At 46.8% G+C, this 25,115-nt stretch overlaps 1 protein-coding gene and 1 long non-coding RNA gene across 5 annotated transcripts in view; both read right to left on the reverse strand.

Annotated features, from left to right (window-relative positions):
• The window catches only part of ELMOD2 (ELMO domain containing 2), a 30,620-nt gene extending 19,100 nt beyond the window's left edge, over positions 1-11,520 (reverse strand). For 3 of the 4 annotated variants that reach the window (XR_005660616.1, XM_039913693.1, XM_029077061.2), the window contains exons 1-3: positions 11,442-11,520; positions 2,876-3,023; positions 1,465-1,493 (exon numbers count right to left, since the gene is read on the reverse strand). Coding sequence is in view for 3 of the 4 variants with exons in the window: in XM_039913693.1 (XP_039769627.1) it covers positions 1,465-1,493; positions 2,876-3,020 (174 nt within the window). In the remaining variant the exon portion in view is untranslated. Of the gene's footprint in view, positions 1-1,464; positions 1,494-2,875; positions 3,024-9,419; positions 9,448-11,441 lie in introns of those variants that run through there. The other variant, XM_029077062.2, reaches the window with a different exon arrangement.
• Positions 11,521-13,413: 1,893 nt separating this feature from the next.
• Positions 13,414-25,115, reverse strand: part of LOC103170436 — a 32,761-nt gene continuing 21,059 nt past the window's right edge. The window contains exons 2-3 of the long non-coding RNA XR_486166.3: positions 17,988-18,056; positions 13,414-13,877 (exon numbers count right to left, since the gene is read on the reverse strand). This is a non-coding gene — a long non-coding RNA (uncharacterized LOC103170436). The remainder of the gene's footprint in view (positions 13,878-17,987; positions 18,057-25,115) is intronic.

Below are 25,115 nucleotides of genomic sequence, written 5' to 3' on the forward strand. Positions count from 1 at the left end.
TCCTAGGTGTACCTTCCAATGGGTCACACTGCCTGCCTACTTGTTTGTTGGCACCCAATCGGCAGGGATGAGACGAGGGTGAGCAGCACCATACAAATCACTAGAGTTATAAATCGACCTCCTCACACAGATTCTCAGTCCCAGCCTTTTCATGACCAGACCGAGATGTGTCCGATGGATTCCAAGAGAGACTCCGCGGTTCTTTGTAGTGTAAAACAATAATTAAAAGGACCTGCTAACAGGAAGTAAAGTAAACCAGTTTGACTTTGTAATCTTTTGCTTGATTCTATTTATTGCTATTGTTCTTGTCTGTCCGTCTCCCCCGATTATACTGTAAACCCATCAAAGGGCAGGGACTGTCTATCTGTTACCGATTTGTACATTCCAAGCGCTTAGTACAGTGCTCTGCACATAGTAATCGCTCAATAAATACTATTGAGTGAATGAATGAATATTCCTTTTCTTGCTCTACTCACCCTACCTTGGGGAGGGAAGAAGGAACCCCGGATAGATGACTGAAGAAATGTTACTCCAAACATGTGAAACGGCACAGGCCTTTACTCGTTCCCAGCGGGACATCTTTCCCGTCACTTCTGTCCCAGTTTTTTTTTTTAATGGCATTTGTTAAGCGCTTACTATGTACCAGGCACTGTACTAAGTGCGGGGGTAGATACAAGCTAGTCAGGTTGGACACAGTCCATGACCCACATACCGCATTTTACAGTTGAGGTAATTAAGGCACAGAGAAGTGAAGTGAGTTGGCCAGTAGCCAAGTGGAAAAGCCAGCATTAGAACCCAGGTTCTTCTGACTCTCAAGTCTATGCTCTATCCACTGGACCACGCTGCTTCTCCCCTTTAATAAAACAAAACTGATCCCTACAACACCTCAAATTAGCTGGACTTTAACATGATGCTTTTATGAACACCGAGTGAAGAAAATAGTGATTTTTTATAAAGAACACAAAAATATAGATGTTCATAGAAAAGAGTGAAGTAGCAAAATCCTTGACTGATGTATGCAGTCAGTTTACTCCCTTAAAGCACTCCCTTCAGGGTTTAGTACAGTATCAGGAACATATTAAGCGCTTTAACACCATAAAAAAAGCGCACTGGCTTAGCAGGCTAAGAGAGGACAGTGTTCAAAGAAGAAGAAATAAAAAAGCAAATGCAAAGGTAGATTACGGGACTACCTTCAGACTCTTACGATGAGAAGGGACTCAGTCACATGTTAATCCGCCATAGCTGCACATCTGTGTATTCTCTCCCAGTGCTTAGTACAGTGTTCTGCACACAGTAAGCATTTAAATAAACACTACTGCCTCATAGCAACACCACCAAACTCCTCAAAGGACAGTAACAAACGCGTATGTACATTTCCACAGACACAAATTAAAAAAATGCAAGTTTTTCTAAGAGCAAATAAACTTTAAGAATTTCAGAAAATGTATCAATGTTACATCTTACCTTATTCTTTGAGAATTCCAAAGAGTACTCTGAAGAAAAAACAGAAAAACAAAGTATCATCAAGTCAATGTCCTTTATATATTGAATTAGTATCTAGTATACAAAATATTATGCATTTTCAGTTTAGTACTTCTAGATGTAGAATCATGGGGCATCATTTATGAGACGTGACATCAACTGAAATTGTTTGGAAATCAATATTTGGAGTCAGGATAACTTTTTTTAGCGGCTTTTTTATAAATCATAATGCTTCCATATAGAGATGCTGCTGATGGTGAGACTGTAACCTTGAATGTGTCGCAGAGAGAATCTCTTTGGCTAACTGGTGTGCATATGGAAACCAAGCAAACTAAAGTAAATCCAGAAAAATATTTGGTGCTGTACTTGAGGGTACTGAAAATCAAAGTCCCCAAGTCAACCAAATAAAACAAAGCACACTTGCAACAGAGCAGAGTGTCTCCACTGTAAAAGCCTTCAGATTCTGCTGTGACAGAAGAGGAAAAAAATAAGCTGCACCATTTCTAAAATTAAACAATCCTCAGTCTCTTCCAAGGCTGCCAAATAAAATGTTAATGTGTTTCTTACTGAGCTCTGCTTACCAGATCATTTTCCTAAAACATCATTCAGGACACATCTCCCCACCCCTCAGAAAGCTCTAAATGGTTGCCCATCCCTTTGTGCATCATGCAGAAACTCCAGCCCACTGGCTTTAAAACCGTCAGTGCTCTCCCCCACTTTCTATTCTCTTCTCCCACTCCACCTCAGTTTACCTTCCATGTTCCTCTCAAGCTAAAATACTTTCTGTACCTTGTTCTCTTCTCTCCCCCACTGCTGAACTCTCGCTCACATCCTCCCAACTGCCTGGAACTCCGGGACCCTTCATATCTGACAAAACTGTTCTCCAAACATCCAAGCTCTTCAGAAATCTCACCTCCTCCAGGAGGTGCTCCCCCAGTAACCTCTAATCTCATTTTATATCCCTTATCTGCCACATGGGCCCCTCTGTGCCACACAGGTGCTTAAATGACAGAACCCCCCCCCCCCATATATCCGATGTATACATATCTTATACACTCTATTTCTCCCCCTGCTGTAATTTATTTATCTTTCTCCCTGCTTGGCTGTGAGCTCCTTGGGGGCGTAGCTCAAACCTTCTAACTCTTTTGAACTCTCCCAAGGGCTTGGTACAGTGTTGGGCACGGAGCAGGAGCTCAGTAAATGCTACCGACTGAGAACACTCAAAACTACCAATTTTGTCTAATACACCTATACATCCAGTTAAGGCAGCTAACTTCACATAGGTCTGTCTTTAACAAAAGTTTCCCCCAGGACCAAACAATTCCCAAAGGGCAAGGGTGAAACACTTAGGGGAGCAAAGCATTTTCACCGCATAAAACGTTTTTAGTATTACCTATTCTTTGGGTCCTTCGAGCCCCTTCTTTGGTATCATCAAAAATGCGCTGCAATTCACATTTTCTGGTGAGGTGATGCAAGACCCATTTCATCCAGAACCGAAAAAAGTTACTAAATAGGTATTGCCACAACGAAAGGAACATTTTCTGGGTTGGAGAAAAAACACAAACATGCCCAATAAACGAACACAGAAGATTTTACGTGACTGCAATAATTATACAGCTTGGATGACCCAGCCCTGAATGGTGATTTTAAATCTAGCTTACATATTGATACTTGAACATAATTACTCTAAGCACTTAGTGTGAGTCGAATTTCTAAGATTGAGACTGTGGAGTTTGGTCAAATAAAATACATTCAGACCTAAATAGGGCTTTACATAGAATAAGAAGTCATCAGATAATGCTGCAAATAATCTTACTTTTAAAGAAGTAAATCCTATTTTAAAATCTTTTCCCATTAGATCGACCAGTATCTTAATACTATTCAGTTTTACCATAACATTGGTTTTAAGAAGCTGTTAAGGAGTTAGGGAATGCTCTTCCAGCTACACAAGTTCATCTGGACGCAATGCTGGATGGTGTGAGAAGGAATGGCTCAATGCAGACATGGGACGCAGCATGGCCTAATGGAAAGAGCACAGGCCTGGGAGTCGGAGAATCTGGTTTCTAACCCAGGCTCTGCCACTGTCTGCCGAATGACCTTGGGCAAGTCATTTACTTCTCTGTGCCTCAATTCCTTTATCTTCAAAAAGGGGATTCAATATCTATTCTCCCTCCTACTTAGACTGTGAGCCCAATTTGGGACCCAGTGATCATAATAACAACAAATACCATTATTACTACTAGTGTTAAGCACTCACTATGTGCCAAGCACTGTTCTAAGCCCTGGGGGATACAAGGTAATCAAGTTGTCCCACGGGGGCTCACAGTCTTAATTCCCATTTTACAGATGAGGTAACAGGCACAGAGAAGTTAAGTGACTTGCCCAAAGTCACACAGCTGATAAGTGGCAGAGCAGGGATTAGAACCCACGACCTCTGACTCCCACACCCGTGCCCTTTCCACTGTGCCACGCATGTACCTGCTTGGGAGTTTAGTACAGCATTTGGCAAATAGTAAGCACTTAAAAAGTGCAATTATTATTATCTGCTGTCCATGTGTAGGTGATACAAAGCCATTTCTTCCAGAATGCAACTTCAGAAGCAGTGTGACCTAGTGGATACAGCCCAGGCCTGGAAGTCAGAAGAAGCTGGGTTCTAATCCCGGCTCTGCCAATTGGCTGTTGTGTGACTTTGGGCAAGTCACTTCACTTCTCTGGGCCTCAGTGACCTCGTCTGTAAAATGGAGATTAGTAAAGCGAGCCCCAGGTGGGACATGTAAACTCACTGTGGGCAGGGAACATCTCTATCAACTCTGTTACATTAAACTCTCCCAAGTAAGTTCAATGCTCTACACACAGTAAGAGCTCAATAAACACAACTGATTGATCGACGGACTGTGACCAACCTGATTAATTTGTATCTACCCCAGCACTTAGTACAGTGCCTGTCGCATAGTAAGTGCTTAAATACCACAAAAAAACCCCACAAAACCTTCCACAACTGTATGCAGGATCATTTCTAAATGCATTTCAGGAAACATGCCAGATACAAATTCAAAGAAAAATGTATAAATATAATTTCCATTCCAGCAAAGGAATCTTAATCTGTTACCAAATGTCCTCTTTTAAAGAGCATTCGATGCACTGAGTTGGCAAAAATATTAAATTTTCCATAAAAAGGCTATGCTGCAATACGAAGTATCTTCAAGGTTAAAATTACTTAGACTTGCAACAATGTTATCGCGGTCACACCCCCTCTCTTAGGACCCACTTCCCAAATAAACACCCAAGTAGAAATATTTCTTATCTAGAACTCCTGGGTGGAAAGGTGCTGTGACTTAGTTAACATATCTTTAACTTAAAATTTTTCTTCAGCCTCCATCAAAAACATTAATACCGATAACACGCTGTGCCTCAAAACTTTTTCCCTCCTTATCTACCGAGCCCCGAGTGAATGCAGAGCCCTGTACTAAGAGCCAAGAGGTCATCCGATAAAAGAGGCAGTGTGCAAAATAATAATGGTATTAGTGACAGCAAAAACTGTTGGCCAGACAACTCTATGCTCGCTTAAGACTCCGGAGAAAGGGAGACAAAAAAATCCTTTACAAACAGCCGTTTCCTTTATTGCCTGGACCGGAAACCACACGCCATTTGAGACCTGACTGCAGCATAAAGGATAATCTTAAAATCGGTAAGTCAGAAATTGCAAGTATTTCTTTTAAGGCACATTTGAAGAACCCTAAGCTGTGGATTAGTAAGTGCTCTAAAACGGTTAAAACCATGTCTATACGCTATATGTATGTATGTATATATATATATACACACACACATGGGTTTGAATCCCAGCTCTGCCACTTGTCAGCTGTGTGACTGTGGGCAAGTCACTTAACTTCTCTGTGCCTCAGTTACCTCATCTGTAAAATGGGGATTAAGACTGTGAGCCTCACATGGGACAACCTGATGAGCCTGTATCTCCCCCAGGGCTTAGAACAGTGCTTAACAAATACCAACATTATTATTATTAACTTCTCTGGGGCTCAGCTACCTCATCTGTAAAATGGGGATTAAGACTGTGAGCCTCACATGGGACAACCTGATGAGCCTGTATCTCCCCCAGGGCTTAGAACAGTGCTTAATACCAACATTATTATTATTATTAACTTCTCTGGGCCTCAGTTACCTCATCTGTAAAATGAGGATTAAGACTGTGAGCCTCACGTGGGACAACCTGATGACCCTGTATTTCCCCCAGCGCTTACAACAGTGACTTCTCTGTGTCTCAGTTACCTCATCTGTAAAATGGGGATTAAAACTGTGAGCCTCAAGTGGGACAACCTGATGACGCTGTATCTACCCCAGCGCTTCGAACCCAGTAAGCGCTTAACAAATACCATTATTATACATACACACACACACGCACTCATAGGCCTTGGGACACAGTGGAAAACCTTCAAGGCGAAATGGAAAGTTCAATTAATTTTCTCGAAAGAAGCAATGTTACAAATGGGAGAATAGCTCTGAATTAATGCTGGCTACCCTATTTTATTTTTTTTTTTTACTAAAGTGACCCAGAGTTGTCATATATCTTCCCCCTAGACCGAACGCTCATTGTGGGCAGGGAATGTGTCTGTTATATTGTACTTTCCCAAGCGCTTGGGACAGTGCTCTGCAAACAGTGAGTGCTTAATACATACGATTGACTGACTTTATTAAAATAATAATAATAATGTTGGTATTTGTTAAACGCTTACTATGTGCAGAGCACTGTTCTAAGCGCTGGGGGAGATACAGGGTAATCAGGTTGTCTCACGTGAGGCTCACAGTCTTAATCCCCATTTTACAGCCGAGGTACCAGACACAGAGAAGTTAAGTGACTTGCCCACAGTCACACAGCTGACAAGTGGCCGAGCCGGGATTCGCACCCAGGACCTCGGACTCCCAAGCCCGGGATCTTTTCACTGAACCACACTGCTTCCCAAGTATTCCCATAAAATACTTGTATAGGGAAGGGAAGCTCTCCTAGAAGGTAGCCGACTGACATCACGAAGGAAAACAGACATTCCTTCGCGATGTCAGAATCAGCTACTTTCTAAATGTCTACTTTTTTTTGGCTATTTGGGCCTCTCCTCCCCCTCTCACTTTGAAATCTCCCCGTTTCCCTGAACCCCAGGAGTCGACGTCTTTGGTTACGGCCCTGTGGGTCAATTCGGAGTCGCTGTTAAGTATTCATTCATCCAATCGCATTTAGGGTGCGCTTACTGTGTGCAAAGCACTGTACTAAGCGCTTGAGAGAACAACAGACACATTCCCCGTCCACAACGAGCTGACGGCCTAGAGGGGGAGACAGACGTTGATATCATTAACTAAATTACAGATCCGGACATCAGCGCTGTGCAGCTGGAATAAAGGGGAAGCAGCGTGGCTCACTGGAAAGAGCATGGGCTTGGGAGTCAGAGGTCATGGGTTCGAATCCCGGCTCTGCCACCTGTCAGCTGTGTGACTGTGGGCAAGTCACTTCACCTCTCTGCGCCTCAGTTCCCTCATCTGTAAAATGGAGATGAAGACTGTGAGCCCCACGTGGGACAACCTGATTCCCCTGTGTCTACCTCAGCGCTTAGAACAGTGCTCGGCACATAGTAAGCGCTTAACAAACACCAACAATATAAATCAGGGTGATGCAGAAGGGAATAGGAGAAGAGGAAAGGGGGAATTTAGTCCCATCGGTCAAACCTCAAAACATCTTAGGTCGAAGACTGCCTGCATCCAATACTGCCCTGAACGCCCGATTTTCACTTTTAAATCCGTAGATCTTTTTTTTAAAAATACCTAACCAGAAACTAGCATGTCGGATCTTAGCGGAAGAGGAAAACAAAAATGCAAAAAGGAGTGTTCATTCAATTCATTCATTCAATAGTATCTATTGAGCGCTTACTGTGTGCAGAGCACTGTACTAAGCGCTTGGAATGGACAAATCGGTAACAGATAGAGACAGTCCCCGCCCTTTGACGGGCTTACGGTCTCATCGGGGAATAATAATAACGATGGCATTTACTATGTGCAAAGCACTGTTCTAAGCGCTGGGGGGATACAAGGTGATCAGGTTGTCCCACGGGGGGCTCCCAGTCTTCAGCAGCACAGTCTCCACTCCCCGAAGTGCAAAGGACACACCACAAAAATCCCAACAAACTACACAGTCTCCACTCTCCGAAGCAGCGCAAAGGACACGACCACAAAAATCCCAACAAACTTCACATTCTCCACTCTCCAAAGCAGCGCAACGGACACGACCACAAAAATCCCAACAAACTACACAGTCTCCACTCTCCGAAGCAGCGCAAAGGACACGACCACAAAAATCCCAACAAACTACACAGTCTCCACTCTCTGAAGCAGGGCAACGGACACGACCACAACAATCCCAACAAACTACACATTCTCCACTCTCCGAAGCAGCGCAACGGACACGACCACAAAAATCCCAACAAACTACACAGTCTCCACTCTCCGAAGCAGCGCAAAGGACACGACCACAAAAAATCCCAACAAACTACACAGTCTCCACTCTCCGAAGCAGCGCAAAGGACACGACCACAAAAAAATCCCAACAAACTACACAGTCTCCACTCTCCGAAGCAGCGCAAAGGACACGACCACAAAAAATCCCAACAAACTACACAGTCTCCACTCTCCGAAGCAGGGCAATGGACATGACCACAAAAATCCCAACAAACTACACAGTCTCCACTCTCCGAAGCAGCGCAAAGGACACGACCACAAAAATCCCAACAAACTACACAGTCTCCACTCTCTGAAGCAGGGCAACGGACACGACCACAACAATCCCAACAAACTACACATTCTCCACTCTCCGAAGCAGCGCAACGGACACGACCACAAAAATCCCAACAAACTACACAGTCTCCACTCTCCGAAGCAGCGCAAAGGACACGACCACAAAAAATCCCAACAAACTACACAGTCTCCACTCTCCGAAGCAGCGCAAAGGACACGACCACAAAAAATCCCAACAAACTACACAGTCTCCACTCTCCGAAGCAGCGCAAAGGACACGACCACAAAAAATCCCAACAAACTACACAGTCTCCACTCTCCGAAGCAGGGCAATGGACACGACCACAAAAATCCCAACAAACTACACAGTCTCCACTCTCCGAAGCAGCGCAAAGGACACGACCACAAAAATCCCAACAAACTACACAGTCTCCACTCTCCGAAGCAGCGCAAAGGACACGACCACAAAAAAATCCCAACAAACTACACAGTCTCCACTCTCCGAAGCAGCGCAAAGGACACGACCACAAAAAAATCCCAACAAACTACACAGTCTCCACTCTCCGAAGCAGGGCAATGGACACGACCACAAAAATCCCAACAAACTACACAGTCTCCACTCTCCGAAGCAGGGCAATGGACACGACCACAAAAAAATCCCAACAAACTACACAGTCTCCACTCTCCGAAGCAGCGCAAAGGACACGACCACAAAAATCCCAACAAACTACACAGTCTCCACTCTCCGAAGCAGCGCAACGGACACGACCACAAAAAATCCCAAACTACACAGCCTCCACTCTCCGAAGCAGCGCAACGGACACGACCCCAAAAATCCCAACAAACTACACACTGTTCGCAGGCACTCAGCTCGGGGGAGTTGGGACCTTCCATCAATTCCGGGAATCGTTCATCCCTCCCGCACATCCTCACCTGCTCGAGAAGGGCAATCGATCGATGCTATTTATTGAGCGCTCACCTTTCATCGAGGACGCTGTACTAAGCGCCCGGGAGAGTCCGCTCTATCGGAGTTGGGAGACCCGCCCCCCGCCCACCACCAGCTTGCAATCTAGAGTTTACGACAAGTCGCCCTGGCTTCGTTCGATCGCATCGACTGATTCGGCCCGTCGTACTTATTGAGCGCTTACTGGGCAGCGTGGCTCAGTGACAAGAGCCCGGGCTTGGGAGTCAGAGGTCATGGGTTCGAATCCCCGCTCCGCCACTTGTCAGCTGGGCGACTGTGGGGCGAGTCACTTCACTTCTCTGGGCCTCAGTCACCTCATCTGTAAAATGGGGATCAACTGTGAGCCTCACCTGATGACCCTGTATCTCCCCCCCCCCCCCCCCCCCCCCCCCCCCCGCGCTTAGAACAGTGCTCGGCACATAGTGAGCGCTTAAATACCAACGTTATTACGATGTTTCCCGGGTGCACTTGGATTTGTGCCTTTCGTGCACCCCACAGTGCTTATGTCGGGGTCCGTCTCCCCTTATGGGCTGAAAAGTCGTCGAGGCAGGGCACGTGCCTGCTCATCCTGTTGCACCGTCCTCTCCGGAGCGTTCAGTACAGCGCTCCGCACACAGTAAGGGGGTCGATCAAGGCCGTCGATCCAAAGGCTGGTGGGGATCGGGCCCCAGGAGCTCCGGCTCCCCACGAATGGGGGACATCGAGGAGCCGAGCAAGGGGAGACCCTACCCCGCCTTCTGCCCCCGGGGCACCACCTTCATTCAGGAGTATTTATTGAGCGCTTCCTTGTGCAGAGCACTGGACTAAGCGCTTGGAATGTCCAATTCGCCAACGGATAGAGACCGTCCCTGCCCAATGACGGACTCACCGCATCTCCCCGCCACCCCCGCCACCAGGGTCTTTTAGCGGAAAGAGCTCGGGCTGGGGAGCCAGAGGTCGTGAGTTCCGATCCCGCCCCCGCCACGTGTCTGCTGTGTGACCTTGGGCGAGTCACTTCCCTTCCCCGGGGCTCAGTTCCCTCATCTGCAAAATGGGGATGAAGACGGCGAGTCCCGCCTGATGACCTTGGAACTACCCCAGCGCTTAGAAAAGGGCTTGGCGCAGAGTGAGCGCTTAACAAATACCATTTTTTATTATCATGCCCCTGCCACCCTCCCGCAGGGGGTGGCCCCTCCCGGGGGGGCTGGGGGAGACGCCACTCCCAGGGCACCGCATCTCCCGCCACCATCCCGCAAGGGGGGGATGGAGGTTGGGGGAGACGCCACCCCCGCCTGTTCCCAGGTCCCGCATCTCCCATCGCCATCCAGCAGGGGGTAGGGGGCTGGGGGAGACGCCACTCCACCACCATCCCGCAGGGGGGATGGGGGCTGGGGGAGACGCCACCCCCGCCTGTTCCCAGGTCCCGCATCTCCCACCACCATCCAGCAGGGGGTAGAGGGCTGGGGGAGACGCCACTCCCACCACCATACCGGAGGGGGGCTGGGGGAGACGCCACCCCCGCCTGTTCCCAGGTCCGGCATCTCCAGCCACCATCCCGCAGGGGGTAGGGGGCTGGGGGAGACGCCACTCCCACCACCAACCCGCAGGGGGGATGGGGGCTGGGGGAGACGCCACTCCCGCCTGTTCCCAGGACCCGCAACTCCAGCCACCATCCCGCAGGGAATAGTTGGGCTGGGGGAGACGCCACTCCCGCCACCATCCAGCAGGGGGTAGGGGGCTGGGGGAGACGCCACTCCCGCCCCCATCCCGCAGGGGAGATTGGGGGAGACGCCACTCCCAGGGCACCGCATCTCCCGCCCCCATCCCGCAGGGAGTAGGGGGCTGGGGGAGACGCCACTCCCACCACCATCCCGCAGGGGGGATGGGGGCTGGAGGAGACGCCACCCCCCCGGCTCCCAGGTCCCGCATCTCCCCCCACCATCCCCCAGGGAGTAGGGGGCTGGTGGAGACGCCACCCCCGCCCCCATCCCGCAAGGGAGGGGGCTGGGGGAGACGCCAACTCCTGCCTGTTCCCAGGTCCCGCATCTCCCGCCACCATCCAGCAGGGGGCGGCCGCTCCCGGGGGGGGGGCTGGGGGAGACGCCCCCTCCCTCCCGCTCCGCAGCGCCCCCTGCAGGCCCGCGCGGGGAAGAACAGGCGGGGGAGGGGGAACCGCCGCCGCCGCCCCCCGCCTCCTCCTCGTCGTTGTCGTCCCCGCTCCGGATACCTGCTGCTGCCAAGGCCGCCAGCCCACAACGGAAGCAGCCCGGCACCCGGAAGCCACGGACCAGAACCGCCACCGCCCCCTTTGCCTCCCCGCGGAGCTCCTCCCTCCCTCTGATTGGCTCCCGCGGAGCTCCTCCCTCCCTGTGATTGGCTCCCGCGGAGCTCCTCCCTCCCTCTGATTGGCTCCCGCGGAGCCCCTCCCTCCCTCTGATTGGCTCCCGCGGAGCTCCTCCCTCCCTGTGATTGGCTCCCCGCGGAGCCTTACCCTCCCTGTGATTGGCTCCCCGCGGAGCCTTACCCTCCTTGTGATTGGCTCCCCGCGGAGCCCTACCCTCCTTGTGATTGGCTCGCGCGGAGCTCCGCCCTCCCTGTGATTGGCTCCCCGCGGAGCTCCGCCCTCCCCTCGTTGGCTTAAACCCTGCCCTATCGCGTGGAGGGGAGGCCGGGCGGGGCCAATCCCGAGACGCTTGGGCGGTCTCCTTGGCAACAGCACCATGGAGACCGACGCGAGCCCGGACCGAGCGGAACCAGCCGATGGAGAAAAACTCATTCATTCATTCATTCATCCATCCATCTATCCATCCATCCATCCATCCATCCATTCATTCATTCATTCCATCCCATTTATTGAGCGCTTACTGTGTACAAAGCACTGTGCTAAGCGCTTGGAAAGGCTCACAGTCTAAAAGAGGGAGACAACAATGCTATTTACTGAGCGTTTACTGTGTGCAGAGGACTGTGCTAAGCGCTTGGAAAGGCTCACAGTCTAGAAGAGGGAGACAGACAACCATCCTATTTATTGGGCGCTTACTGTGTGCAGAGCACTGTGCTAAGCGCTTGGAAAGGCTCACAGTCTAGAAGGGGGAGACAGACAACAATCCTATTTACTGGGCGCTTACTGTGTGCAGAGCACTGTGCTAAACGTTTGGAAAATAGAATTCGGCAACAGAGGGAGACCATCCCTGCCCAACAACAGGCTCCCAGTCAAGAAGGGGGAGACAGACAACAATCCTATTTATTGGGCGTTTACTGTGTGCAAAGCACTGTGCTAAGCGCTTGGAAAGTACAATTCGACAACAGAGACAGTCCCTACCTAACAACGGGCTCACAGTCTAGAAGATCATCATCAGAAGTGTGCAGTCACATCATCATCATCATCATAACATTGGTTAAGCGCGTATTAGGCGCCGAACGCTATAATCATAATGATTATTATGGCATTTGTCATTTGTTACAGACTGTCGATCCTATGGGGTTTCCAGCGACGACGTATGGATCCGAAAGCGTGGCTCAGTGGAAAGAGCACGGGCTTTGGGGTCAGAGGTCATGGGTTCGAATCCCGGCTCGGCCACTTGTCAGCTGGGTGACTGTGGGCGAGTCACTTCACTTCTCGGTGCCTCAGTTACCTCATCTGCAAAACGGGGATGAAGACTGTGAGCCCCACGTGGGGCAACCTGATTCCCCTGCGTCTACCCCAGCGCTTAGAACAGTGCTCGGCACATAGTAGGCGCTTAACAAATACCAACATTATTATTATACAGGGTCATCAGGTTGTCCCACGTGAGGCTTACAGTCTTAATCCCCATTTTACAGATGAGCGAACTGAGGCACAAAAGGTAGTGGAATGGGTGCGGTGCCTTACACTTACCAACGTTATTATTATTATTATTCCAGGACTCAAACAAAAATGTTAGAGCTTCTGAGCAGGACTGAAAGACCTGGGAGTGTCTCAGCCCGGCTGGAAAGTCCCCAAGGCAGGTCTTTCTACCTCTTCAAAGCTACTACCAAGCCCTGCCCTGCTTTTTACTTCCTTAAAATTCTCCTCCCCCTTTTTCTCTCCTGATTGACATCGGGAAGTTGGTCCCTGTCCTCGGAAAATAAACTGAAAGTGTCGGAGCGAAGATCGGCAATTCCGATCATAGGGTTCGATCACCCCAGGTGGTGATGTAGATAGAAAGACTCGGAGACGGGAGTCGGGATAGCGCAGCAAAGGAGGAAAGTGGCTACACGTCCGTTCATCCCAGTGGGATACGGGTGGCGTGCAGTCCCCAGCATCCCTCAGAACATTACTTTTATTTAAGCATGCAGCCAATTAAGGAGGAAGGGAGGAATGGGAGAGTTGGCCATCAGTTCTTGGGTTCAGTTCCTATTTTCTGGAGATAAACAGATGTGCAGTCGACAATTAAGAGCTGCAGTCAGGAGTTAACGACGTGAAGCGATCACGGAGTCTCCACGTGGGAGTCAAAAGAATGTTGTGGTTCTCTTTCTTGTCCGGGAGTCGACAATTTCACAAACTGGAGGGGATCATAAGACAAACTGGAGGGGAGCATAAAACGGAAGGAAGTCCTGGAATCATTAAAATGGAGTCACTCTTGTCCTCTCAGGTCTGCTCCACAGGCCTGGCTGCCGGTCGGTCGGTTCTTGTGGACGACAGTCCCTAGGGCCGAAATTGTAAAGTGTGGTTCAGAGGGGTAGCAAACTGGTAGACTGGATAAAACAGAAAGGGAAGGATTTATTTAGTTAAACTCTAAGGGTATTTTGTTTCTCAGGGCACAGTGGTCTCATTCCCTAAACCCTCATTCTCACACTCCCTCTCTTTTCTGCATCACCCTTACCCTTGGATTCGTGCATTTTAAGTACTTGATAGTCATACCACACTCAGCACCACAACACTTAGGCACATCTTCATAATTTACTTCAATATCTATCTTCCTCTCTAGGCTATAAACTCCTCGTTGGCAGAGAATACGTCTACCCACCATTGTACTGTACTCCTCCAAGAGTTTACTACAGTGCTCTGCACACCGTAAGTGCTCAATAAATTTGATTGATTGGAAACCCTATTTCTTCTAGGCCCAGATTAATTTTTTGTAGAGCCCAGGCTTGCTAAATGACTTTATTGATGTCATTTAATTTTGATGTCATTCTAATTTTGAGGGTGCTGAGAGGATTGTTCTCCATCATTCCAATAAACTGAGACCTTTCTTTGTGAGGAACCCCTCTGAATTAATTGCCTGAGTTTAATGGACATATTATTGTAAGTTTATTTGTATTGAGTGGAAAAATCCTCTGAGTGAATTTGTGAGGACATGCAGAGGAAGAGGAAATCTGTCTGATGAGACGTAGCAGAGAAATAGAATGGAAATTTAACAAAAACAATAAGATCAAAGTTGGACCCCCGTATTTCTCTTTCTCTTACTCTTTCAGTCATTTGATGTCTCTGTGCACTTCTCCGTGCCTCAGTTACCACATCTGTAAAATGGGGATTGAAACTGTGAGCCCCAAGTGGGACATGAACTGACCCACTTGATACCTGATTAGCTTGTATCTACTCCAGCTCTTAGTACAGTGGCCAGGCAGATAATCAGCACTTAACAAAGACCATCAAAATTAAAAAATACATAAAAAAGAAACCTGGTGGAATGAAAGTGCAGTGTCAGTAGCTGTGTGACCAGGAGAATATCAAGTTGATGCACTTGTGCATCACCTAAGCACTTGCAAGCAAATCTTTGACTCCACTGCTTCTGCCTATCTGTAATTTATTTTAATGCCTGTCTCCCCAACTAGATTCATTCATTCAATAAATATATTGAGCACTTACCATGTGCAGAGCACTGTACTAAACGCTTGGAATGTACAAATCGGCAACACATAGAGACAGTCCCTGCCCGTTGACGGGCTTACAGTCTAATCATCTTAAGCATCTTGAAAAGAGGGACCCTATCTATTAATTCGATTGTATTTTCTCTAATAGAAGTGCTCTGCACTCAACCCTCAACAAATACTATCAGTCAATCAAGAGTATTTATTAAGCATTCACTGTGTGCAGAGCACTTCTGTGAGCATTTGGGAAAGTAAAATAGATCATGTAGACATGATCCCTCTTAGAGTATATATAATGAGGGAGACAGACATGAAAATAAAATTACAGCGAGGGGATGCAATCGAGTATAAAGATGTGGGAGTGGGGTGAGTATGTAAGTGCTCAAGGGGTACAGACTGAAGTGCATAGGGGACACGGTAAGGAGGGAAAATGGGATGAGAAGATGAGAGATTAGTCAGGGAAAGCTTCCTGGTGGAGATGTAATTTTAGTAGATTTTTGAAGATGGAAGAGTAGTAGACTATCAGAAGTGAGGTGGGAGGGAGTTCCAGGCAGGAGTGAGGATGTGAGCCAGTGTTTATAACAAAAGAGAAGAGAAGTCAGGAACCATGAGTAGGTTGGTATTAGAGGAGCAAAGTGTACTAGCTGGGTAGTGGTGGGAAGAAAAGCCAGGTTATTGATTGATTGATTGATTGATTGGTGCATTCTACCAGTCTACCATTCTACCTTCTCCTAGTGGCACTATAATGATCGGACACAGGCATGCTGGAAAACAGCTCTGAGCCACAGTGAACAGGTTCTCACCTGAACATTCTTCCACCCTTCCTCCACCTAAGTGGGCCCTGACAGGTCAGAGCACGTTTTAAAAGCACCTGCTTCACCCCACAGACCTGAGTGCCTGGTGTGGGAGGGGCAGCTGGAAGATGGCCATAACAGGAGGATTCAGAATACAATGGTACAGTCACAGAAGTCGGTTTCCCAATCAAATAGAAGAGGCCTACTGAGCCCTAAGGCGCAGAACAAAAAGCTTCATTCTTTTTTTTTTCCTCCTCAATCCCAGATGTAAAATTGTTCACAAATTAAAACTCATGTTCTCTAAAATTATTTTCCAGTTTCACTGGTTTTAAGCACGAACATCAAGATAGAGCCAAATTTCTAATTCATTTTTACATTTAGATATGTGATGATGTAAGATTTATTTCTTTAGTAACATGAAAAATACCCAGAAACAGAATTGTGGCATCTGGAAAATAAAAGATGTATATATATATTCATTTTTAATTGTCTGCACACATCTCTCCCCTCACCTCAAATACCTCCAGTGATGATTATTATTGTTAGTCTTATTATTATTATATTCGGAGCACTGTATTACGCACTTGGGAAAGTGTTACTAGTAACAAGAATGATAATAATAATAATAATAACTGTGGTTTTTATTAAGCCCTCATTACATTCCAAGTGTTGTACCAAGTTCTGGGGTAGATAGAGAATAGTGCTTGGCACATAGTAAGTGCTTCACAAATACCATCATTATTATACAAAATCACCAGATCCCACATGGGACTCACAGTCTAAGTAGGAGGGAGAACAGTTATTGACCCTGCCATTTTACAGATGAGGGAACTGAGGCACAGAGAAGGTAAGCGACTTGCCCAAGGTCACAGAGCAGGCAAGTGATAGAGTCAGGTTTAGAACCCAGGTCCTCTGACTCTCAGGCCCAGACTATTTCTACTGGGCCACACTGGTTACCTATTCCTCTCCACATCAAACAGTAGCTCCTGACCAGTAGTAAGTTCAAAGCACTCAGTCAGATCCCTCCCTCTTACCCAAAGAAGCAGTGTGGCTCTATGGAAAGAGCCTGGACTTTGGAGTCAGAGGTCATGAGTTCGAATCCCAGCTCTGCCACTTGTCAGCTGTGTGACTGTGGGCAAGTCACTTCACTTCTCTGGGCCTCAGTTACCTCATCTGTAAAATGGGGATGAAGACTGTGAGCCCCACGTGGGACAACCTGATTCCCCTGAGTCTACCCCAGCGCTTAGAACAGTGCTCTGCACATAGTAAGCACATAACAAATACCAACATTAAATCACTTAACTTCTCTGAGCTTCAGTTACCTCACTGTAAAATGGGATTAAGATTGGGAGCCCCACATGGGACAACTGATTACCTGGTATCTACCCCATCGCTTAGAACAGTGGTTGGCACAGAGTAAGTGCTTAACAAATACTATTATTACTATTAATAATAATAATTTGTTTTGCTGGAAAACTACCAGTCTAATAATAAAGAGGTATTATTTACTTTACCTAATCATTTAACTAATACTTTAGAATGTGACCTTCTTCTAACCAGCATTTTCAACGTTCCCATAATATAATAATGATAATGTTGGTGTTTGTTAAGCGCTTACTATGTGCAGAGCACCGTGCTAAGTGCTGGGGGAGATACAGGGTGATCAGGTTGTCCCACGTGGGGCTCACAGTTTTTTAATCCCCATTTTACAGATGAGGGGACTGAGGCCCAGAGAAATGAGGTGACTTGCCCACAGTCACACAGCTGCCAAGTGGCAGAGCCGGGAGTCGAACCCATGACCTCTGACTCCCAAGTCCGGGCTCTTTCCACTGAGCCACGCTGCAACTGAGTGACTACTGCATTTATTCTGAGAATATGCTTGCAATTTTGAAAGAGAGTGAAAGGAGAATTTGGTCGCAGTTTCGGAGCAAATTTCTGAGACCGGCAAATATCAACTTGCTTACTTTGTATCTACCCCCAGCGTTTAGTACAGTTCCTGGCGCATAGTAAGGGCTTAATAAATACCATTTAAAAAATCTGGTGGGAAAATTAAGGGACAAATAACACAGCTCAACATAAAAAATACATTTACATGACATTTCTCAAATACCGTTGGAATACGAGCAGTAGATGGCGCCAGGAATACATACCATACCATATTGGGGATAATTTCTCAAATTATCTTCATCCCCCTCCCTCTCGATGCGCTGCATTCCTGTCTGGGAAGAGAACGGGTTGTTTTAAGTCCACATTTGGTGGGAAGGAGAGAGAATGGGTCAAACGCTCTGAGTGCACAGTGCAAAGATTTTTATGCAACTTTCTGGCGTGGGGTATCGTAAGACCTGGTCTTAATGCCATCAGAGAGCTTGATGGCCGGCAGGGTACAATTCTGTTTTCAGTGCAGCCTTGACTACTTTCCTTGGCCTCTGACATTTCAACAGAACGTGCTGGAGGATGGTAGGGTGGGCAACAGCCCAACTGCCTTACGGACAGAGTCGTTCACCCTCCGAAGTAGGCTGGCACCAGCTTCAAATGGAGAATAATGGACCGGCAGAAGGAAGATGCTTTCTCTTCCCTGGTTCTCCAGGGACATTATTTCTCCACAACGGATGGAGTGTGATGCTTTTCTCAATCAGTCCTTCACTGAGTTCTTTTCTTCCCTTGGGGCCAAGTGGAGAACTAGTATTTGAGAAGCGGCGTGGCCTAGCAGAAAGAAGCCAAGCCTGGGACTCAGAGGGCCTGGGTTTTAATCCCACCTCCACCACTTGTCTGTTGTGTGACCTTGGGCAAGTCGTTTCACTTCCTCTGTGCCTCTGTTACCTCATCTGTTAAGTGGGGATTACGACTGTGATCTCACGTGGGACAGGGACTGTGTCCAACCTGATTGTCTTGGATCTACCCCAGCACTCAGTACGGTGCCTGACACTTAGCGAGCGCTTAACAAATACCACTAAAAAAAAAAATCTATATTTGCTCCTGGGTGGCAGAGGGAAAAGAAATGGGATCCACTTCCAAATTCTCACTACAGTCGGTTGGGCCGGGGATGTTCTAGCCACTCCCTGTCAGTCAATCGTATTTATTGAGTGATTACTGTGTGCAGAGCACTGTACTAAGCACTTGGGAGAATACAGTATAACAATAAACAGACACATTTCCTGCTCACAATGAGTTTACAGTCTAGAGAGAGTGATTCCTGGTTAAGAGCATAAAGAAGCATAGAGCAAAGGGAAGCATTGAGAAAAGAGCATAGAAAAGCCAGTGATGGAATCACTGCTGCTGAAAGCCGATCACCCTGATTGTCCCGTTCACCCACACCTGGCCTCGAGCCACAGAGGGACAGGGTTTCGGGAGTGGAAGATGGACACGGTGTCACCTCAAAGCAGCCTTATACTCCCAAGGGAGTTAGCTATGCATCATCTTCACCATGTAACTATGTGCAAAAAAGCCTTTGTTTACATTACTTGGGGCACTGGGAGAATTGGACTTACTAAATGCCCACTTGGTTCTCTGTCAAGGGACTCATCCATAGCTGATGACTTGCTAAGAACCAGAAGAGGTTGCTCAGAGGACAGGGATGAAGATCTGAGTGGAGCAGTAGGGAATGCACAAAGAAGGGATCGAGAGCTCTATTATGGGGAGAAAGGCAAAGGGCCAGGAGTGATGTCGGGGTGACATCCAACATTCGGCTGCCCTGAGGCAGGGGCAATTCACTAACCTCTCCCTTGTTCCATGTGACATCATTTCGTTACGCTGCACGTGCATGTAATTTTCTGCTCGATGTCACTACGTGACATTTTGTGCACACAGGTTGTCATTATGTCATCGCGTTATGCTGCCTGCGTGCCCAGAGCGACATAATGAAACCCATTCAAAGTCCTGAACCTAGAGCAACTCACCGGGGAACACCTGGCCCATTTCCATTGCTCTAGAGTCACTGTGTTCTCCTCCCAGATCCTTATTAGCACTTTCAAATTTTTATCTGCATCGGCTCCCATACCTCTGGCCCTGCCCTCTTGGACATTGCACCCAAGCAATCTTGCAAATAGTTTCAGGAGCCCTTAGAGACGTGGCTGAGCTGAACACGAACGGGAGACTCTCACTCAGTAAATGTGATTTTAGTCCTCCCTTTTTTCACATATTTGTTAAGCGCTTACTTTTTGGCACTGTACTAAGTGCTGGGGACGATACAAGGTAATAATCAGGTTGGACACAGTCCATGACCTACATAGAGCTCACACTCTGAATCCCCATTTTAGAGATGAGGTAACTGGGGCACAGAGAAGTTAAGTTTCTTGCCCAAATGCACATGGCAGACAAGTGGCAGAGCCAGGATTTAGAACCCAGAAGCTTCAGACTCCCAGGCCTGTGCTCTAGCCACTAGGCCTTGGTGTTTCTCTGCAGCTAAGGTGCTCTTTTCTTCTCTGTCAGCTTCCTGTTTTCTTGCTAATGGGCTGTTAGCCTCTGGCAAAAATACAGCATCCATTTATATGAATAAATTTCACCACACTTTTTTTTTAATAATCCAGGGTATGCAGCAAGGTTAACTGCAAAAGGAAATGGATAACTGGAATACAATATGAGAAGGATTCAATGTCTTGTGACCTGAAGGCAATTCAATATGACAGTCTCAATCAATTGCATCTGGCTTCTCCAGCCTTCTCCTGTCTCCCTCCCTCCCTTTTCCCCCACCGCTTTGGGAAGGGTGAGTCATCAAAAGTACAAAGAGAGATAGATGCCTCTGCCTCTGAGTTCAAGAGTGTTATGTGATGTTCTCTTGCTGACAGTGATGCTTAGAGCTGCCTGGGAGAGTGGCCAGCAGTGACAGCGTTGGCCCAAGATGGCAGCATTTCTACCACTGGGGTGGTTATTGCTGTTCTTCTTCCCAACAAGACTTTTGCAAAGTGTCTTAGAATTACAGAAAAGGTAATAATAATGTTGGTATTTGTTAAGCGCTTACTATGTCCCGAGCACCGCTCTAAGCGCCGGGGTAGATACAGCAGCGTGGCTCAGTGGAAAGAGCCTGGGCTTCGGAGTCAGAGGTCATGGGTTCGACTCCCGGCTCTGCCACTTGTCAGCTGTATGACTGTGGGCAAGTCACTTAACTTCTCTGTGCCTCAGTTACCTCATCTGTAAAATGGGGATTAACTGTGAGCCTCACGTGGGACAACCTGATTACCCTGTATCTACCCCAGCGCTTAGAACGGTGCTCTGCACATAGTAAGCGCTTAACAAATACCAACATTATTATTATACAGGGTCATCAGGTTGTCCCACGTGAGGCTTACAGTCTTAATCCCCATTTTACAGATGAGCGAACTGAGGCACAAAAGGTAGTGGAATGGGTGCGGTGCCTTACACTTACCAACTGGATGGAGATTCCCACGTTGGTGCAGGTGAACATTCATTCATTCAGTCATATTTATTGAGTGCGTACTGTGTGTAAAACACTGTACTAAAACACTTTACCTTGTATCTACCTCAGCGCTTAGAACAGTGATCTGCACATAGTAAGCGCTTAACAAATACCAACATTATTATTATTATGATTATTAAGTGCTTAACATCTGCTTCTTGCAGGGGATCTAGGCAGGCAAGGAGTAGAGAGAGCCTTGAAATCCCTCTGAGTTTCTCCAGCAGTGCCCTCCCTCATATAATATTAATAATAATAATAACGATGGTATTTGTTAAATACTTACTCTCTGTCAGGCAATGAACTAAGTGCTGGGGTGGACACAAGCAAATCAAGTTGGCCACAGTCCCTGTCCCACGTGGAGCACAGTCCCCGTTTTACAGATGAGGGAACTGAGGCACAGAGAAATGAAATGACTCACCAGGTCATACAGCAGACAAGTGCTGGAGTCAGGATTAGAACCCATGACCTTCTGCTCCTATTCCCGTGTTCTATCCACTACGCCATACTTCTCAAAGGGGAGACTATAAGCTCATTATTAGCAGGGAACATGTCTGTTAATTCTGTTTTATGGTATGCTCCCAAGCACTTAGTACAGTGCTCTGTACATAGTAAGTGCTCAATAAAAACAACTGATAGATGGGAGAGTTAGGCTCCACAGTTTTCCAATTTACTACCGACTCAGAACACCTGAGCCCCAGAAACCAGACCAATAAATCCAAATTATGCCAAATTTAATCCAGTTAATCTCCAAGACACTCTCTTATCTTGACCCGATGCTAAAAATACCAGTAGATGTTTTTAAGATGTTTCCAGTCATGACAGCTGGGGTTTGGGGTGGTCTCACAGTGCTTGCTGTGGGCTGCAGGGGGGCCTATAAATACCAATTCTCCCTCCTACAGGTTGCGAGTTGAATGTGGGATAGGAACTGCGTTCTACTGGATTATCCTGCACATAGTATTATATACGTAGTAAGCGTTTAACAGCTATCACTCATCATTATTAGAAAAATACAACTTGAAAAGAGAAACCATTAACATCAATATTTTCCACATTTAAAAAAGGCAAAACGAATACGGGATTTCTCAGGGGATTTCCCTCCAGGCTTTAAATCTTTAGTCTTGCTTCATCCCGGTGAAATCAGGTCTCTCCCGAGGGCCTCATCCCATGAGGTTTCTAAATCTGAGATCCAGCTGGTTTCGGTGCAAGACCAAAACTGACTCCTGATGGAGTTTTTCTATAACTTCCTAAAGAACAAACCAAGTGGGCATTGCCAGCAGGGAGGGAAATCAACAGCTGCACTAGCTGACAGATTTATTGTTTGTTCCCCAAGCCTAGGGCAAAGTTATGCAATTTTTAGAAAGCACAGTTTCATTTACTTGTCGAGAAATGACTTTGTCAGTAATGGGGCTATGTGCAAGTAAGCACTGATTGATCGACTGATTGATTGATATTCAGCCTACCTGTTAGGTTGTGAGCCCCCCAAGACACAAGAAACATGTTTAATTCATTCAGAGGTAATTCATTCAGAGGTATTTACTGAGCACTTACTAGGGGCAGAGCACTGTATTAAGCGCTTGGAAGAATGCAGTACATCAGAGTTGGTAGACATGTTCCCTGCCCATTCCTGCTTCTGTATTCTTTCCCAGCACTTTCTACAACGCTCTGCATAGAGTGAGTGCTTAATAAATATGATTACCTAGTATAAAATCTTGGGTCAGAGTTGGGTTGTGAAATACCCAGGTGTGTGTCAAGTTTGTATGGCCCAGACGAGAAAGTGTACTAGCCTCGGTTATTCTGTGGAGGAGTCCCTTAAAGCTTTTTGCTGCTTCTCCCATCATTGCATCACAGGTTCCTTGTGGGTAGGAATGTGTCTATTGTTATAAGTCCTCTCCCAAGCGCTTAGTGCAGGGCTTTGCACATAGTAAGCGCTCAATAAATACAACTGAATGAATGAATGCTTTCTCAGATTCTTGTTTATATGTCACTCTGAAATGGTTTGACACCTTTTGGAAAGGATTCTATTCAGGGCCTCATTAGTATTCAGCTGTCACAAAGTCATTCAAGAGACTGACCACAAGACGAGCCTGAAGAGAGATGACATGATATACAAAGCCGGGAGGTCATCGGACACCGAAGTACAGTGGAAAACTGAATGGATGGGCCCAGGTAAATGAATGCCTGATTCCAAAGAAAACGTCCACAATGCTCTTTGAGTTACGGAGCAAGATAAAGTCCATCTTACTAAATAACCTCTAATGCTAACCTTCTCACTGTACCTCCATCTCGTCTGTCTCGTCGCCGACCCCTTGCCCACATCCTAACTCTGGCCTGAAACGCCCTCCCTCCTCAAATCTGACAGACAATTACTCTCCCTCTCATTCAAAGCCTTAGTGAAGAAACATCTCCTCCAAGAGGCCTTCCCTGACTAACCCCCCCCTTCCTCTTCTCCCACTCCCTTCTGCTTCACTCTGACTTGCTCCCTTTCCTCATCCCCCACCCCAGCTCCACAGCATTTATGTACATATCTGTAATATGTTTATATTAATGTAAGAATGTAAGATCATTGTGGGCAGAGAATGTGCCTGCTTATTGTTATATCGTACTCTCCCAAGCTCTTATTATAGTGCTCTGCACATAGTAAGCGCTCAGTAAATAATAATGTTGGTATTTGTTAAGCGCTTACTATGTGCAGAGCACTGTTCCAACTGCTGGGGTAGATACAGGGTCATCAGGTTGTCCCACGTGAGGCTCACAGTTAATCCCAATTTTACAGACGAGGGAACCGAGGCCCAGAGAAGTGAAGTGAGTTGCCCACAGTCACACAGCTGCCAAGTGGCAGAGCGGGGATTCAAACCCATGACCTCTGTCTCCCAAGCCCGGGCTCTTTCCACTGAGTCATGCTGCTTCTCAATACGACTGAATGAATGAACCAACTTGTCCTTTATTTTCTAAATCAAAAACAATCAGGGAAAAAAATAAGAAAGCAAGCCAAGGAACAAATAGCTCCTATTGGACTCAAAAGTAATCTACATCTGAGTTAATTCTAAGGTCCCCAGATGTCCTGTGCTTGTGTTAAGCGTTCTGATTTTGGTTCACAACTAAGCTGTGTGATCAACAGATCTGCAAACTCTCTTAACAAAATTCTAAATGCGGCCAATTCAATAGACTGACTTGAAGCTAGAAAAATGCAGTCTATTAATACAAATGGTGAGATCAGGTGAGGTAAAGGTAAGAAATTGCTAATGAGGGCAACCACCTTCTGACTGATTCCAGAGTAATTCGATAATTAACTCCCGGTGTGAATTACCTCTGACCTAGACTGTGAGCCCCATAAGGGTCTGGGACTCTGTCCAACCTGATTATTTGTATTTATTCCAGTGTTTAGAACAGTGCTTGACCTATATGGTAAGTGCTTAACAAATGCTATTACTATTATTAGTGAGCACTGAGAAAATGAGCTAATCATTGAATGGACTTGTTTCACTCAGAGTGCTTTAAGATTTATGTGTGCTGAGTATATGTTAATCATAATTCAGAAGTAGCGAAGTAAATAGGGTGCAGCTGCTCCAGCTCCAAGGCATTGTTTTGCTTGAGAGATATTAAGAAGGGAGATTGCAGCTGTTGCCCTAAAGAGGAATTCTCATGGGACGAGGTAAGGAAGCCAGAAAGGAAGCAAAATCGGAAAGGGGAATAAAGCAGACAGGAACAAATGAAGAAGCTAGATCGCCCCCAAATACATCTTTGGGCTTTACTTCCACATTATCACTGAACTGGTCAATCCTGGGTTGATGGAAATGCTTGTTTGTGTCTTCATTCCATTTTGCCACACATCGTAAAACAAATACATGCTGCTGAACCTGCCCCA

This window comes from Ornithorhynchus anatinus, chromosome 12 (genome assembly GCF_004115215.2).
Source record: "Ornithorhynchus anatinus isolate Pmale09 chromosome 12, mOrnAna1.pri.v4, whole genome shotgun sequence".
Taxonomy (NCBI): Eukaryota; Metazoa; Chordata; class Mammalia; order Monotremata; family Ornithorhynchidae; genus Ornithorhynchus; species Ornithorhynchus anatinus.